We start from the raw sequence: 17,150 nt of genomic DNA on the forward strand, positions 1-17,150 counted from the left end.
TTTTCCCTTTGCCGATTCTATATATTCGTAGAAGCTTTCGACTATCTGGCCACCATGTAGGCGCGTAGGCCTGCACAACCACCAGCTTATGCCAATATTAAGCCTAAATACGATGGCTGCCACCCTCTCATGAATTGTATACAATTCGATAGAATTCACTTTCGGGACAGGAAAAAAAAATTATATATATATATATATATATATATATATATATATATATATATATATATATATATATATATATATATATATATATATATATATAAAATCTGGAGGGGGTGTGTGTAATGCATTGATATCTTTTTTCACCTCGCAATCTGTGATGCATTTACTATTTCTGTACTATGGGGATAGAATTTGCGTCTGTACTAGACGAGACTTACCCGTGCCGAAGGCGCCTAGACTGAGTCCGAGCAGGAACATCATGAAATACGCCAAGGTTAAGATTCCACTGAGAGGGATCATCAGTGCTGTGAAGCAGGCCAGTGCCATGGACAGAATGGATACGACCTGGGTGTTGTAAGCGTCGTATAGCTTGCCCCCTGCAAATGAGTTGCGCGCGTCAAGTAAATGAGTTGTTTTTCTGGTTGCCTTTGTTGATCTGGTGAACAGAGGGAAATGAGCTCTATTCTTACCTCTACCTGCAGCCTTCTTTAATAATACGCGTGCCACGTGCACCATGAGCGATAGCCACTACTGAATAGGTATAGGACGACAGAGCACAGTTTCTATTGATTCGGAGAGTCGGGATGCTCACAGGGTAGTCCCCTGCTGGGAAGGCCCAGATGACGCGTCCCTTGACGCTCCTTGTACATGTATGACAAACTTGTCCACTAAAGTTAACCTGATATGAGTTTAGCGAGTTAATCAATCATGTGCGTGTTTTCTATGTTTGCATTAGTAAAAGCATAACACTTGAATATTGTCACGTAGTGGTGACAAGGCCGTAGACACCAAAAGAAGACACAGGCTTGATGGTACTGAAATTAACTCTATCGGGCTGACTTGCGCCCGCAAAAAAACTAAGCAACTCGGCGGCGGCGATAGCAACAAACGTGCTCGTCGAACTACAAATCCCTGTCGCACATATCAACGCTCAATTTAAAGGCGGCTCAGAACATTCTAGATAACGTCGCAAACTGTCCCTATAGTACAAGCTGAAAAATTGTAGAAAGATACGCGAGTGGCCGGAATCTTCGAGACAGATCTCGGTGCATCTTGAGCGACAAAGGAACTGATAAAGGTGCGTCTCGCCACATCGATCTTCAACAAAGAATACAGAACTGATAAGCGTGCCAGAATCAGAGTGATAAGGCCGCTTGACGGCGGCTGCTAAAAACAACAAATACAGTTTTGAAGGTTTCGCGGCAATATATAGTGGTATTGAACTGCGTAGGCTGCAGCTGCACGCGTGTACGCGCGCACGCATGGATGGACGGACGGATGGACGGAGCGGAGCATAAACAGCAGATAACCTGGTAACGGTAAAACTGCTGCCAGCCATGTCGATTCAATGGGGCATCGGTGGCCTGGCGGTAGGGGGGGTCAGACTAGGCCCTCGTGCGGTACGAATTGCAGCGCTCTTCGCACATGTGTCCCGCCTTTGTCCCTTTTTTATCTTCAAGTACGGGCACGCTGTATTGAACATAATGACTTACACCAAAAGCCAAAACGACGATACAGTTAACGTATCGTGTCGTTATCTGTATCGTCTTCCTGTCTTTGACTTACATACAGCGCGCCAGCACATGAAAAACTATTTAGCCGTGTTTGCAGCATTTGTCCGCTTATTGATATTACCTGCAGACAACATAGAACTGCTGCCACGTTTTTTCGCAAGCAGCGAAAGCGAGACATTTGCTGGGATCAGCAAGCACGAGGAAGTTTAATCGAACCGAAGGCGTTTCAAGTTAGGAATTAATATATTTGGAAAATTATGCAGCACATACTATGGTTCTTATTATAGCGTATAAAAGAGCAGCGGACAACACTAAAGCAGGGTAGGTATGACGTCTAGCAGTTCTACTTTTTTTTTATTGCGAAAGCAATACTACTCTAGGTTTCATCATCATTTTTTTCGAGCCTTCAGCGTAGTGCGGCGGTAGCCACGTACGTCTTACCCACGTGACGCTGTGACGTCACGCCCCAAGTGACACAAAAGCGAGAGATGGACAACCAACTCAATCGGTCGGCGTGGCGCGGTCGGAGCCGCGGCTGAGTTGGCAGGAGCTGCCAACTTGGGTCTCTCGTTTCACATGGGACGGTTATGTCAGAATCAGCCTGCTAGGACCCTGCAGCATTCACGTTACCCCTATAGGCCACTAAGGCACGTTCACACGGGGCTTTATATGTGGGCTGAGGAAGAAGAAAAAGACAAGAACGCTCGGTCACCCGCAGCTAAAGCTTTCGCTCAATGTTTGGTTCAGCAGCGTTGAACTCTTGTAATTTTTTGCTTTGCCCATTCTATCCTGTGTGGGGCGCCGCAGCCCCTTTCAAACAGTGCGCGCTTTTTCCAATTTGCAGTCGTGTTTGCCCAGGCAGCGCGAGTGCGCATGACCGAGCTGCAGTGGTCGTGGAGGCGGCATGTTACCAGCGCGGAAACGAAGGTAGATAAGCGCGTCGGAAAGCAAGGCTTTTGTATGTCCTTTGCCCGGCAAGAATCCGGCGAGGGGATTGCGCGGCCGGGGAGGAGTCAGGGGCCAGCGGGATGTGCACGGACGAACGAAGACGTTCCAGACGAGGACGGAAGCGGTGTGCCTGCAGGAATGGCGTGAGTTGCTGCTGCTACATGAGGAGTCTTGTACCGCGCTGCATTTTGTTCCTTGTTCTATTCTTTTTGTTCCATTGTCGCGAGTCTCAACCGCATGTTTGCAGTGCAACGGGACCAAGTGTTTCCTTTTTTTTTTTTTAAGGGCGTTTCTGTTTATCCGGAATAAACCTGTGCTTTTAAGAGAGGCTGGATCGGTCACTCGTCGGGCGAGACCATGGCTCGCGCATCCGTTTTCTAGAAGGCGGGGCTTTCACCTCTCAGCGCCCTTTGCCGAACGACGTACAAGAGCGTTCACGAGTGCAATGCCCCAGTGTGTGTGTGTGTGTTTTTGCTTTAAAGAGCTTGCAAAAGAAGGAGCATCAGAGAGAAAGAGCTCAAAAGTCGGGAAAGTTAAACGGACCGTCATTGCTGTCAGCTGTACTGTGTAACAAGGGCAAAAATAAAAGAAAAGAATAAAGGGAGGTGTGAAGGCCAAACCACACACTGTCGCAATAACACGGCACCTTTAGGAATCTAAACCGCTCGTTTATATGGTTTCAGGCCTAGCTATCACAGATCCCACATAATAAGGTTTTACTGCTCGTCGGGAGGCAAGGATTGAGGGCGCTTAGTAAACAGAGCCTGCACTATCGGCCATACCAATGTAGATCGTGGGCCATATGTCGTAAAATCTAGAGAGAGAGAGAAAAAAATGTGCTTGCGGAAGTGGGAGAGGAGGCGCTGCTGAGACATGAGAGGAAGATGAAACCTTCCCTTCATATTAGTACTTGGCTTATTGACGTCGCCGAAAAAATATGAGCGTGATTGATTGATTATCGAAAAACTTTAATATAAGCTGAGCTTGCACGTACTTGCAGGTGACCTGCCATAGTCAGCACAGTAGTTTACGCCCGTAGTTGCCTAAAAAAATAAGGTATTCACTATCAGGTTTAGCAGGTGGCCGTCGTGGCAAGCCTGCTTTGCGGAGACGCCATAACGTTGGGCGGTTCGAAACTAAAAGCGTACAAAAAAAAATGCTTCCGGCGCGTCTGCGCCGGTCTACTAGCGTCCTCCCTGCTGCGCGCCGCTTATTTGTCGGATACTTGAGACGCCGTTTGGAACACCGTCCAACCAGAGCTCGGATTTCACCGACGCCGTACCTTGATTCGCCGTAGGCCCTCTATTTCTTTCCCCCTCTTTCATGTTGCGTTGTTCGTGCCATGGTTGCCAGTAAAGCAGCAATGACGTCACGTGAATAATCTTTATACCCACCAAGGAGAGACCCAACCAGACCACCGATGCAGCGCGCTGTAATGAGCTGCGAGACGGCTGATATGCTGGTGTCGTAGATCTCTCCTAGGTCCAGCAAGGCAACACCAGTCAAAGCCACCACCAAACCCTGCGCCACAAGCAATAGAGTTTAATAGGAGCGTGCTCAGGTATGGTCAAGCAGATGGGGTTTTGAAAACAGTGATTTAAACAACTGGATAGCTTCACAATTAGCATATAATGTCACTCATTGTGGCTTTCTGCTGTGACCAATTTACTCTGAAGTTCGGCTTTCTTTTTGTTGTTCGGTTACGTCTACTAAGACCCATAATCAAAAGCAGGCCCTTTTGGCTTTGTTTTTACCTCGATTCTCCCTTCTAAGGAGCGAGCGTCGTAGATGGTGTTGCGTATACACTGGAGCATGGGCTCCTAACAAAGAGATAAATGAATATAACATTTGAAAAAAAAAAAGCGACATTTATGCGTCAACTTAGCTTCGCAGACAAAAGTTACTCCTTTAGCCGCGGCATTATGAGCTGCTCCATCACAATCGCAGCCGTCGCCTGACAGACGTTGTCTAAAATGCTGGCATTACGAATCAGTTTCAAGGAGACTGTTTTCGAACAATAAACTTTATGAAAGTCGCGTCATTAATTAGTGTGGAGCGAAATTTTCAACTCTCAATCATCCATTCAATAAAATCAAATACCACTTTCACTCCCACCTTCCTTCCTTCACTTACGGCGCGGTTCAGGTGTCCACAGAAACAAGTGTGACAGATACCGCGCATTTCCTTTCCTGTTAACCAATTATATATATTATTAGGCTATGCACGGAAGTAGTGTGCTTTGAAGCACTTTAACTCTGCCGGACTCACGGGTACTGCTTCTTTTAGGTGCATAGTATCTGGGATGTGAATAGAATGGTTGAAAGCCTTTCTGTACCGAAAGTGCCAAAAAGATAATCGGCTATCCATAGAACCTGCGTGCATAAAATGTATCGATGCAAACTTGCACAGACTGCGCATAAGTAGGCTCTGTGGTTTGCAGCCGTCATTTTACTTCACCAAAATCGCCTGTTTTAGAGTGAAAACTTGATGTGCTTTTCTAAAATTTAGTTGGACCATATTTCCCTCTGGGGTGTGTATACAGAGTGGCACATGACACCACCGATTACCAACAAGGAACGGAACATTGTGCTCATTATGATCATCGTGAACGCTTCGTAAAGTGTTGGGGTCTTGACGGGCCTCGTCCTTTAGAGCGAAGCGCCACTTGCCACGGCTAGCAGATGGAAAAGTAGGCAATTAGAGAGAGATGAAGGCGGAGTGCTTGACCGGTTGGGCCAGCGGAAGCTGGTTGGGGGAATAACCCTGACTGACGGTTACCGTAAAAAAGGGCTATGTGAAGTTCCGAGCACAACCACAGAGTTTTACAACGAGTGGAAGAAGGGTGAAATTTGTGGCTGTATACCCCGAGCCGCCGGAGACTCTGCACTGCTCTCACGACTTCAAGTCACTCATCGATATAGACCTGGCCTTTGAGAACGGGCCATTGGTCCGATGCTTGAGAAACATCTGTCACTTATCTGAGGTCCTTTGTAACGATCAAGAACTGCGAAAAGAGTGTCAAATGAAGGTTGATTGTGTAGTATACTAAAGTGCAAGATTTAATTTCATGTGCACATGTACATAAATGTCTCGTAAATTGTTTAGTGTCAGTAAGGCAAAACAGAAAATCTGCCCTCGAATATTTCCCGAGCATTTCAACGTCTATCGCTAACCCCGTAATGATCATGGCGATGGTGTCTTTATTCTTGTGGAAAAGAGGATAAAACGCCTGTCACTGTCGGTCATTGAGCCTTCATGTGAAGTTATGTTGTGCATAATGGAACTGTAGAATGCATTCCACCTCTCCATCTGATCCTTTTGCAGGTCTCCAAATTTGTATTTATTCCCGAGAGTTTGAAGCCGTCTGATGTTCTGTCGTTCTTGGAATCAGACAGCATTCTTCGTTGAGGGGAATTTACTTCCCTGAAATTGTTTGGAAAAATAAATAGCTTCTTTCATTAAATGAACACCCCTGTACATTCAGGATTTAAAGAGCTGCGGAACGACTGTAGTTTTAATCAGTTCGTCAATTTGCCTGCAAGATAAAGTGGAAGTTAATTGCGCTACCATTTTATCTTGTGCTTTGTAAAATAACTCCGAAATTGTTAACTTAGTCGCAACAACTCCTGGTATAAGCTATCAAGAGTTCATTATCGGCGCTATTTTCTGTAAACCTTTAAAATTTAGAACCCACTTCAAGATAAGTTTTTTTTTTTTTTATATGACTACGTTAACTTTGAAGGTGTAACACAGGATCTGTTCGAGTTTTTACCTTACTTTGAAGACTGTGCTGAATTCATGAAAATGAAAAGCCTATGAAACCCTTTTAAGTCTGAACTTGCTTCTCTGAATCATCGACATGTCCCTTTTAGCATGATTATTGGTAAACGCCAAAACGATACACCATGGTTCGATAAAACAATAAATCAGCTCTACAGGAACAGGAGGGCTGATGATATGAGCTACCAACTCGGGCAACTTGGCTCCTGCTTGAAAAAAAAAAAAAAAAAACTGATGAAGTTAAGAATAGTTTTTGTTCACACTGAATATGATTGCCTACGTCACCAAAAGAAGTATGTAAATATGTGAAGTCGAATACAAAAGAATCGGTTGGAAATCCAACTCTTTCACGCGGTCAAATTATTCAGTACGATTCATTGATGCAGGGAACATGAGGCCACGTTGCTGTCACGCTTTACAAAGCACTCCCGAGAGAACCAGTTACAAACGATCGCACAAGGCGCATGCGCTGTAAGCACGGTCGACTGCACCTCTTGGGCATGCACTTGGTGCCCTGCATTGTTGCCAGTGGTCGGCGGCAGCGTTTCGCAAAGTGCCGTGCGATCCATGTTCCCTTTAGCAGTGGAACGAACTGTATATGACGACGCGGGCAGACACTATTTTTAAAGCATACTTCAAATCAGTATTTGTAGGGTGCTACAAATGAGGCCTCCCACCCATTACGCAGTGTCTTCCTGAACACATGCCTGATATTGTAATCTCGGAGAGTGGATCGTTTTCACTATACTGAAGCATTTCACTCCGTTTTCTGCTCCAGGGCTAGACGCTATACCTAATCATTTTGTGAAGAAACGGGCCCGAGCACTGACTGTCATGTTGTTTAACAGTTGCTACATGACAATGCCCCTTCATGGATCACTGCCTTGTCGTGGCGGAGGGGCTTGCGAAACTCGATGAAGTCGTGAGCTCTGCTGTGTAGGGCCACCCAAGATAGACAGGTCACGGCAGAGAGTTCTGACAAAAGGTGATTCACTGGAGAAGGTAATGGCAACCCACTCCAGTATTTCCTGCCAAGAAAACCCTATGGCCAGTCACAATACCATTACCGATATGGCGCCGGAAGATGAGCCCCCCAGGTTGGAAGGCGTCCCACATGTTACTGGGGATGAACAAAGGGCGATTCCTAGTAGCTCCAGGACGAATGAAGCGGCTGGGCTAAAGCCAAAAGGACGCTCAGTTGTGGATGTGTCGGGAAGCGACCGGAAAGTCCGATGTTGCAAGGAGATATATCACATAGCAACATGGAATGTAAGATCTATGGCGCAAGGTAAACTGGATATCGTCAAGCGAGAAATGGACAGATTGAACATTGATATCTTGGGTATCAGCGAGCTCAAGTGGACCGGAATGGGAGAATTTAACTCCGGCGACCATTATGTCTTTTATTGTGGGCACGAATCCAAGAGAAGGAATGGGGTCGCTCTCATAGTAAACAGAAGAATGGGCAAAGCAGTGCTAGGGTACAACCCCAAAAACGACCGAATGATTTCACTTCGGATCCAAGGTCACCCTTTCAACATAACAGTTATCCAAGTCTATGCACCGACCACTGCTGCTGAAGAAGCTGACGTTGAGAGATTTTATGCGGACCTACAATGCCTTTTAGACCGCACCCCATCATCAGACGTCGTTTTTCTCATAGGAGACTGGAATGCTAAGGTCGGGAGTGAAGAAATATCCGGAATTACAGGCAAGTTCGGTCTTGGTGAGCCAAATGAAGCTGGGCAGAGGCTAGTAGAGTTCTGTCAAGAAAACAACCTGACCATAGCGAATACTCATTTTCAACAGCACAAGAGGCGCCTGTACACATGGATTTCACCGGACGGTCTGTACAGGAATCAGATCGATTATATTATTTGCCGGCAGAGATGGAGAAGCGCTATACAAGCAGTAAAAACAAGGCCTGGGGCCGATTGTGGCATCGATCATCAGCTTCTTGTTGCCAAAATTAAGCTTCGATTGAGGGAAACGCAGAAAACTAGAAGGCCTTTCAGGTATGATCTGGATCAGATTCCATTAGAATATGCTGTGGAAGTGAGGAATCGATTTCAAGAATTAGATCTAGAAGACAAAGAGCCCGAAGAGATGTGGACTGATGTTCGTGATATAATACAAGAAGTTGCTACTAAGGTAGTTCCAAAGCAAAAGAAATGCAAAAAAGCAAACTGGTTATCTGAAGAGGCTTTGCAAATAGCTGAGGAAAGGAGGATGGCAAAAGGTATGGGGGAAAGAGAAAGATACAAGGTTCTCAATGCGGATTTTCAGAAAATAGCAAGGAGAGATAAGAATGCCTTCCTGAACACACAGTGTCAAGCAGTTGAGGACAACAGCCAATTAAGGAACACAAGAGCTCTGTATAAGACAATCAAAGATATCAAAGGAAGCTTCTGTGCTAAGCTGGGCGTGATAAAGGACAAACGAGGCAAGGACCTCACTGAAGCCTCAGAGATAAAGAAGAGGTGGCAGGAATACACAGAAGAACTGTACAAGAAGGACCTGGATGTGCAAACCCAACATAGGACGGTTGTGATTACTGATCTCAAGCCGGGCATCCTGAAGAGTGAAGTTGAATGGGCCTTAGCCAGTCTTGCTAAGAACAAAGCTAGCGGAATTGATGGTATTCCAGCTGAGTTGCTTCAAAACCTCAACCACGACGCTGTTAACACACTGCATACATTATGTCAAAAGATTTGGACAGCCCTGCAGTGGCCACAGGATTGGAGGAGGTCAGTTTACATCCCCATTCCAAAGAAAGGCAGTGCCAAAGATTGTTCCAACTACCGCACGATCGCGCTTATTTCGCATGCTAGCAAGGTGATGTTAAAAATCCTGCAAGGTAGGCTGCAGCAGTATGTGGATCGGGAGCTTCCGGACGTGCAAGCTGGGTTTCGCAAGGGCAGAGGAACTAGAGACCAAATTGCCAACCTTCGCTGGATCATGGAAAAATCAAGAGAGTTCCAGAAACCCATTTACTTCTGCTTTATTGATTATGCGAAAGCGTTTGACTGCGTAGATCACAGCAGATTGTGGCAAGCTCTCCAAGAGATGGGAGTTCCAATTCACCTCATCTGTCTCCTCAGGAACCTTTATGAAGGGCAAGAGGCCACTGTCAGAACTGGGCATGGTCTTACTGATTGGTTTCCGATTGAGAAAGGGGTGAGGCAAGGCTGCATACTGTCGCCCTGCCTATTTAACCTATATGCAGAGTGCATCATGAGGAAGGCCGGTCTGGACGAGTCTTCAGCTGGAGTGAAGATTGCTGGAAAACGTATCAACAACCTTAGATATGCGGATGATACCACTTTAATGGCAGAAAGTGAAGTGGAACTCAAGAGACTTCTGATGCGCGTACAAGAAGAGAGTGAGAAGTTTGGGCTTAAACTGAACATTAAAAAGACGAAGATCATGGCGTCTTGCCCTATCAAGTCCTGGAGCATCAATGGACAAGAAGTGGAAGCTGTGACAGATTTTCTGTTCTTGGGCGCCAAGATTACCTCGGAAGGAGACTGCAGCCATGTAATTAGGAGACGCCTGCTTCTGGGAAAGAGAGCAATGGTTAGCCTTGACCGCCTAGTAAAGAGCAGAGACATTAGTCTGCCAACCAAGATCCGTATAACCCGTGCTATGGTCTTTCCAGTTGTGATGTATGGATGCGAGAATTGGACTGTGAAAAAGGCTGACCGCCGAAGAATTGACGCGTTTGAATTGTGGTGCTGGCGAAGACTCTTAAGAGTTCCTTGGACTGCCAGAAGATCAAATCAGTCGATATTGTCGACCATAAACCCTGACTACTCATTGGAGGGTCAAATTTTAAAGTTAAAGCTCAGCTACTTTGGTCATCTGATGAGAAGAGAGGAGTCGCTGGAGAAAGATTTGATGTTGGGAAAGGTTGAGGGTCGCCGGAGAAGGGGTAGGCAGCGAACGCGATGGTTAGATGGCATTCTCGAGGCATTGCAGATGAAGCTATGTGATGTTAAGAAGATAGTGAGAGACCGGAAAGCGTGGCGTGACATGGTCCACAGGGTCACGAAGAGTCGGACACGACTGAACGCATGAACTGAACTGAACTGAACATGACAATGAAATTCCGTCTCCGCGTATAGTGCTCGCTCATTAGTAATATCCAGCAAACAATTAGCTATCAACTTGCGTCCTAGCCACCTTGCAACGGTATGTTGCAAATCCTTGAAACATTATCTACAGCGTGATAACGAAGCACCTAGAAAATAGTAGATTTTGCTCGCAGCACCAACACGGTATTAGATTCAAATTGTAGTGCGTCACCGAATTGTGCGAATTTTCAAATGATATCTTTGTTTCTTACGATAAGAGCCTTCAAGTTGAGCCTAAATTTTTTTTTTACTTTCAAAATGCATTTAATACTGTTTCACACGTTTTGTTGCTGTACAAGATGTCTTTCTGCTTTTGGTTTACGCGCCTCTGTTATCGAGTAGGTACAAGATTACGCATCAAAAAGAACTCAGTATCTTGTAGTTAACGACACATCCTCCTTATGTGCTGATGTGACGTTGAACGTGCCACAAGGATCGGTTTTAGGGCCCTCAATTTTTTTAATTCATCATAATGATCTTACTGGGGTAATCATTGTTCCATACACGCCTATACGCTAGCTGATAATTGTGTAATTTACGAATGCATTCGCAATCATGGTGGCGTTGGTATTTTGAAAAGTGATTCACTTATGTGGTGTCATGAATTGATACGTTAAAAATGGGTATCAATATAAGCAAGTGTTGTTACGTGCAGTTCACGCGAAAATGACAGCTCTTGCGTTTTATCGAGAACTCACTTAGCCGCGTTGTAATTTCAGGTATTCTTGTGGTCTGACTGACCACAGAACAAGCATGTGGACTACTTGGCTAACAAAGCTAACGCTGTATTGAATTTCTTTAAACGAAACCTGGAGACCGCCCCCTTTCATTCTCAAAGAAGCATTCTATTCTATCTCCCTAATATACACCCTATTCTAGAATATGCTTGCCCAATCTGGGACCCACATAGGCTCAACCTGATTAACCAGCTAGAAAGTATTGAGAACGGTGTTGCACGTTTCGTCACTTACAATTATAACTGTGCCTCCAGCATAACAACCAAAAAACCGATCTTGGGTGGCAACCGCTGCTTTAAAGGAGAAAATTCTTGAGATCAAACATTTTTCCGCAGGGTCATATAATGGTGAGGATGGAATATACAAAGGTACTCACCTGAAGGCCTCATACTATATTTCCTCAAGAACGGTAATCCGAAAAAAAGATTGCTTGGTGCACGAAGGCCTTTGGCTTTTCCCGTCCACGACAAACGAAGTGTATCGTCAATCCGAAGGGGTAGTCAGAATCCCATAATTAATATATAAATATATAAAAATAAATAAATAAATTCACCATCCTGCGCGATTTCCGTGTCCTAGCGGCTTACTTCGCCATTCCCTACTTACGCCCAGTTCTATGACAAGCTCGTGCTTGTACTCGTCAAGTTATCGGCCGATGTAAAGCAGTAGCAGCTACATTGAAAGGATCGAGGGAGCTCAAATTGCAACTTAAATTATTCGTGCTCTACTTACCATCCCCAAGTTCCCGAAGCTCACGTTGCATGTGCGAGCTACGTTGAGCCACAGCTCGGCACGTGGAGACCACTTCCTTGAATGGATGGCGTGCTCACTGCGCAGGCAGCAAGATATATGTTAATTTGCCTATAGATAGAAAAGAATTGCTTTTTTTTGTTTAGAGGTTTTTGTTTACATAAAACGGTGGTTTCTCAATTCCCCCCCCCCCCCCACACACACGCACACGCGCGCGCGCGCGCACACACACACACGCGCGCACACGCACACACACACACACACACACACACACACACACACACACACACACACACACACACACACACACACACACACACACACACACACACACACACACACACACACACACACACACACACACACACACACACACACACACACACACACACACACACACACACACATTGCATGAAAAGATAGAGAATATTGTCGTTACCTCTCATGCACCTAATGACTGGTCACTGCACCTGCATATTCAAACACTTCCAACAAAACGCATGTAGACGCTAACGCGAGTTTGACTCCTCCCTCCTCTCTTTTCCTTTTCCCGAGAAAAAAAAAGCAACACCGATGCATGCCTCTTTGTCGATTACTACTTGTGCAAGCTAATCCTGCAGTCGTGGCTGAAAGTCACATGCGCAGAAAACAAAGTCTTTAAATCCGGTCAATAGTTATCTCGACAAGCCGCACAATTTGGTTACCTAGATTTCTTTCGCGACTGCAGCGTGACAGTTTCTTATGTAGCATTACCGGGGCTTATTCTTCCGCTTGGGATCCATGACAGTCGAAAAGCAACATGAGGCTAAGGAGATCTTGCCAAAATGCGGCAGTTATGTTCAATTCGACGCGAATGCTCACTGCCTATATACCAGACTGGAGGCAGCGACAAATAGCACTTATTGACAGACTAGGCGTTGATACTTGTGGACGCTGGGGGGCCAGCGGCAAACTGCATTGTAGGGTGCCCATGGGTATAGTCATGCCTGATGCTCAAAATGCTCATATCGTGGAAAGAGAAACGAGGAGAGGCTGAAAAGTTTTACTGCAGCTGCTGCTGAAAGCCCCTTCATTCCGACTGGATTGAAGCCTGGTTAATTACTGGAGCTTTAATCAAATTCCTGGGCGCCCAGCGTGCTTCACGTAGTAGTAAAAACCCTTTTTTAAAGCTTTTGAGTTTAAAATGCATCAACGAGCTTAGTAGGAATGACACCTAAGCAGCGTTATTATTACCTATAATGGAGCATTATTCATACAGCACTATTCTGCTTACTTAGTCCACTGATGCTTGCTTCAACCAAAGAATGAATTTTATTCGCACAAGTTATTACGGCGCAAATACGTGGATCCTTTTACGCACTGTGCAACAAGCACAAAAAAAAAAATTTGCCATGCAACCATTTTTTTTTCAAATACTGGAGACAATTCGAACGCCGTGCAACAGTGCACTGCAGATACCGGTACGAGAATAATGCTGTTTGCTGCGCTTTTATATAGGTTCTACCGTTACTGGTGAAATAATTCGTATGCTTCAAAATCTTCAAGATTTAAATTAATTGATTATCAGAAATAGCACGATTTCAATATGCCTTGCTGGTGCTGCTAAAGTGAGAAAAACAGTGCTGTATTTTCTTCTCCGTTTTGGAAACTTTCTTTCTCTAATATGACGTGTCATATAGGGCTTGAGAGCTCTGCTTTGCTTTGGAAAGGGACCACTTGCTGTGCCAGCTGTGGAGAAACAGCACACGGGGGCACACGTAGTACCTGCACAAAACAACATGTCACACACGCACTTCTCTTGTACTCGACCTGTGTGTGCACCTGGCTCGTTTCCCACCCCTGTTGCTGCCGGGTGGAACTTACGTTTATAATACTGGCGGCTCTTTTTTCCGCTTCTCAATTTATTGCAAAAAAACATTGTCCGTAGTTCGGCGTGTGGAGTGAGTTTGAAGCTTACGAAGCAGTATTGACTTTCTCCTCGCTATAGCACTAGTGCAAGGCAGGTAAATAACGCGGGAAAACATTAAGGCCATTATTTTCCAGCGCGAGCTGAATCGCTCAAGGTTCAAGCGGACTCTCCTGGGGAAACCAGTCTTTCGTACAGGCACAACAACTCCCCTAACATTTGTCACTGCGCGAGCTCTGCGCATGCGTGATGGTATAAGGGCATCACCTTCCAGTTCTCGACTCTAGGCTCTTTTTTAACTGCCACTCGGACAAATCACCGAATTGAACCTAAAGCAGAATCAACCGAAAGGGTGGATTTTATTATATTTTTATCCATTATCGCAAATATTTTCGTATTTTCGCGCATGTGTAAAAGGAAATATCGCGCGGGGGTAAACATCTGGTATGAAGCAAGTTGGACAGCTTCCCCAGTCGCTGAATTAAACAATTATGTCATCGCCACAGCCTGACATCGCGCCACTTCTTCGTCCTGTGCTTAGCCGTCTTCGTCAACTTCCATTAGAGTGCAACTCAGTCCCAAAGCATAGAAATGCAGGGATTTGTATGCGCAAGCCAAAAATTTTCGAAGCGTGGCCGCTTGGTCAGCTGTGCCGCGATGCAGAAGCTAACCGCTTTTCTGACTGCATTGAATTATTGCTACGGGAAAAAGAAGAGAGCAAATTCTGCCGTATCCTCCCGCGCTCCAAGTCCAGAGCCTTCAAACACCCCTCACCTTTACGCGGCAAACGACGCCAATCAAGTTATGCTGATTCATGCGTGAGCAGCCATGTTTAGCTCGTTTAATTTTTTTTTTTAAATATTAGCCTGCTATTAAATGACGGCCCTACAAAAGCGCCACCCTAGCCTCGAAGATACAGTGATAATTCTGCGAATTTTTCTCTTCACCTTAAATACAAGCACCCTCAGAAATAAGCAGTCTTACCAAGGCACTCAAATTAGTCAATAAAATACACATACGTGTTCAATAATACAGGTTATCTCTCACTTTAATCGCCTATCTGTACTCGAAGTAAGCTGCCAGCCCCAGGACCCATGTGACGAAAACATTGTTTGGTCATCAGCAGAAATAATACGACTCACCTCAGCTCGCCTGCGGTCGGCTGGGGCCGGTAGCCCAGATCAGCATGCTCCTTAGATGAAGCGTCCCTGGTCGTCATCCTAGGTTCAAACAAATTTCAGGGAAGATGACGAGGTAGGAAGGAACCCGTACACCTTGTGGTTATATAGGAACGACACGAGCAAAGGTTGCAGCAAGCTTGGCGCCTAGACTCACGACGCGTTCGGTGTCCCCGGCAGCTGCTGCGAACAAAAACAAAGAACGAAGTTCGTCACTGCGTGTGGAATGCAGTAGGCCGTGCGATGATTGCGAGTTAGAGAGTCGTGCAAAACATACCCTACAAGGGCATGTGTTGTGCCGAGCGGAGCTGCAGCAGGGACGCCATAGATGAAGTGTTTAATTCTTTTGGTTAAAGAACAGTGAGAACTAGAAGAACGAAATAATATGAATTTACTCAATCGCGTGCGGCTATTCAGCTCATTACGAGGCAGTCTGTCTCTTGTATTACCGAGTTTCAAAGAAACCGCCAGAAAACTGGTTTCATAACTGTTGACCTCTAGGTGTAAACAGTGTAAAAGAACGTTGATTGGCGACGGCGCCGTAACCGGAAAACGACAATCCATTAGTGATATAATTGAGGGATTGCATACAAAATATATCAAATAAATAAGCTTTTAGGAGTAACGCTGACAATTGGTGTCAGTGCATGTTCAGAGGAGGTGCATGCAACGCTTAATATTAGTAGATCGAGTGCATGGAAGCATATATCCGAAGGGATGCCAGCTTCTATAAATAAAATACACTAACAATATTTAAGGTTCTTGGTAGCATCTAACAATCGAGATGCATTCAGCCCTACCTGTGCGATGCTGGCTGGTGTAAATATTAAAGGACTTTTCTCTGAAATACTTCCTTCCCTGAAATAATTGCCAAGAGATACTTAGAGACGTTTTGCTCCGCTGTCCATTTCCAGCAACGCGTGTCGAATGTGCTGATTTTGCTTTAGTTTTGGGTAAACTAAAGATTCCCAAAGGCTCTGACATACTTTCTGCAAATTACCGAGTAAACTGGCAGTGACTTAAATAAATGAACGTTACAACGGTGACCCACTCTTCTATGGAGTGCCACTGCATGTGTAGACAAAAGAAGCAAACTGACACAAATTTCTAAGAACACGCAGGCATGCAGTTCAACATACCTGCATATGATGGCTGGATAGAAAAGTTTTGTCAGCCGAGTACTAGGTCTGGCGGAGAAAATTCGATGAGCAGCGGTTATGGAGCTCGTGCAATTTCACTCGTAAATGCTGCTGCAGTTACTACGAAGCCGCCCGAAGTGGGAAGCCAGTGCACGACGAAGGTTTCTACACATTGGGTCCCTTGCTAGTCTTGCCAGCTTACGGCGGCCTATGGAGTACACGCTCGGCCAGATAACGTCTTTTTTAAGCCACCGCCCTTATCTACAAGAGTCGAAGCGTAGAAAAAGACATGCTGTAGAGATAAACCCATTTGAACAGTGTGCAAAAAACAAAAACAAAAAAAAAAAACAAAAAACAAAGATGCAGCTGTATTTTGAACCGACACTTATTTTCGCGTGCACGCTTACCTTACCACACTTGCGCGAGCAAGTTCGCGCTCGCCTTGTGGAATTTTGGGCAGTTTGCGAACTCACGCCTGGACCCTGACCTGAAGCTCCGGCTTCCCGAAGTAAAGCGGTGTGCCGCCTGTGGGTTGGTGTAGCGTTCACACTCTTGATCGTTTGTGATAGGCATTGCTAATAGCCCTGCATAGACTTGCGGGTGCACCACATTTTATAGGCCACATTCTTTGTGAGTGCCCCATATAAAGTGCGGAAAGACAGTGTCTCTGCCGTGCGTTGGAGCTTCTAGATGGACGCCCACAAACTAAAATAAAAATTCTTGGACACTGGCCGCGGCGATCGTAGGCGGTGAAGGCCTCCCAGGCATTGTTCCGCTTCATGAAAACCACGGGCCTGATCGATACGCCCTGAGTTTGCTGTGATGTGACGTGATATGGTTGTGATGTGATTATACTGACTTCACCCATTCCTCTTTTACCCATCACTTTTATATCCCCTC

General features: G+C 45.5%; 1 protein-coding gene across 1 annotated transcript in view; it reads right to left on the reverse strand.

The window, feature by feature from the left end:
* LOC146190179 (sodium-dependent glucose transporter 1A-like) overlaps nt 1-16,385 on the reverse strand; it is a 47,342-nt gene extending 30,957 nt beyond the window's left edge. Inside the window, exons 1-5 of the mRNA XM_084604910.1 lie at nt 16,251-16,385; nt 15,076-15,294; nt 12,010-12,106; nt 4,022-4,148; nt 384-542 (exon numbers count right to left, since the gene is read on the reverse strand). Of these exons, the coding sequence (XP_084461036.1) occupies nt 384-542; nt 4,022-4,148; nt 12,010-12,106; nt 15,076-15,152 (460 nt within the window). The 5' untranslated portion in view covers nt 15,153-15,294; nt 16,251-16,385. The remainder of the gene's footprint in view (nt 1-383; nt 543-4,021; nt 4,149-12,009; nt 12,107-15,075; nt 15,295-16,250) is intronic.
* Nucleotides 16,386-17,150: the final 765 nt, after the last annotated feature.

Source organism: Amblyomma maculatum, chromosome 5, assembly GCF_055883805.1.
Source record: "Amblyomma maculatum isolate TAMU_Amacu chromosome 5, ASM5588380v1, whole genome shotgun sequence".
Lineage (NCBI taxonomy): Eukaryota > Metazoa > Arthropoda > Arachnida > Ixodida > Ixodidae > Amblyomma > Amblyomma maculatum.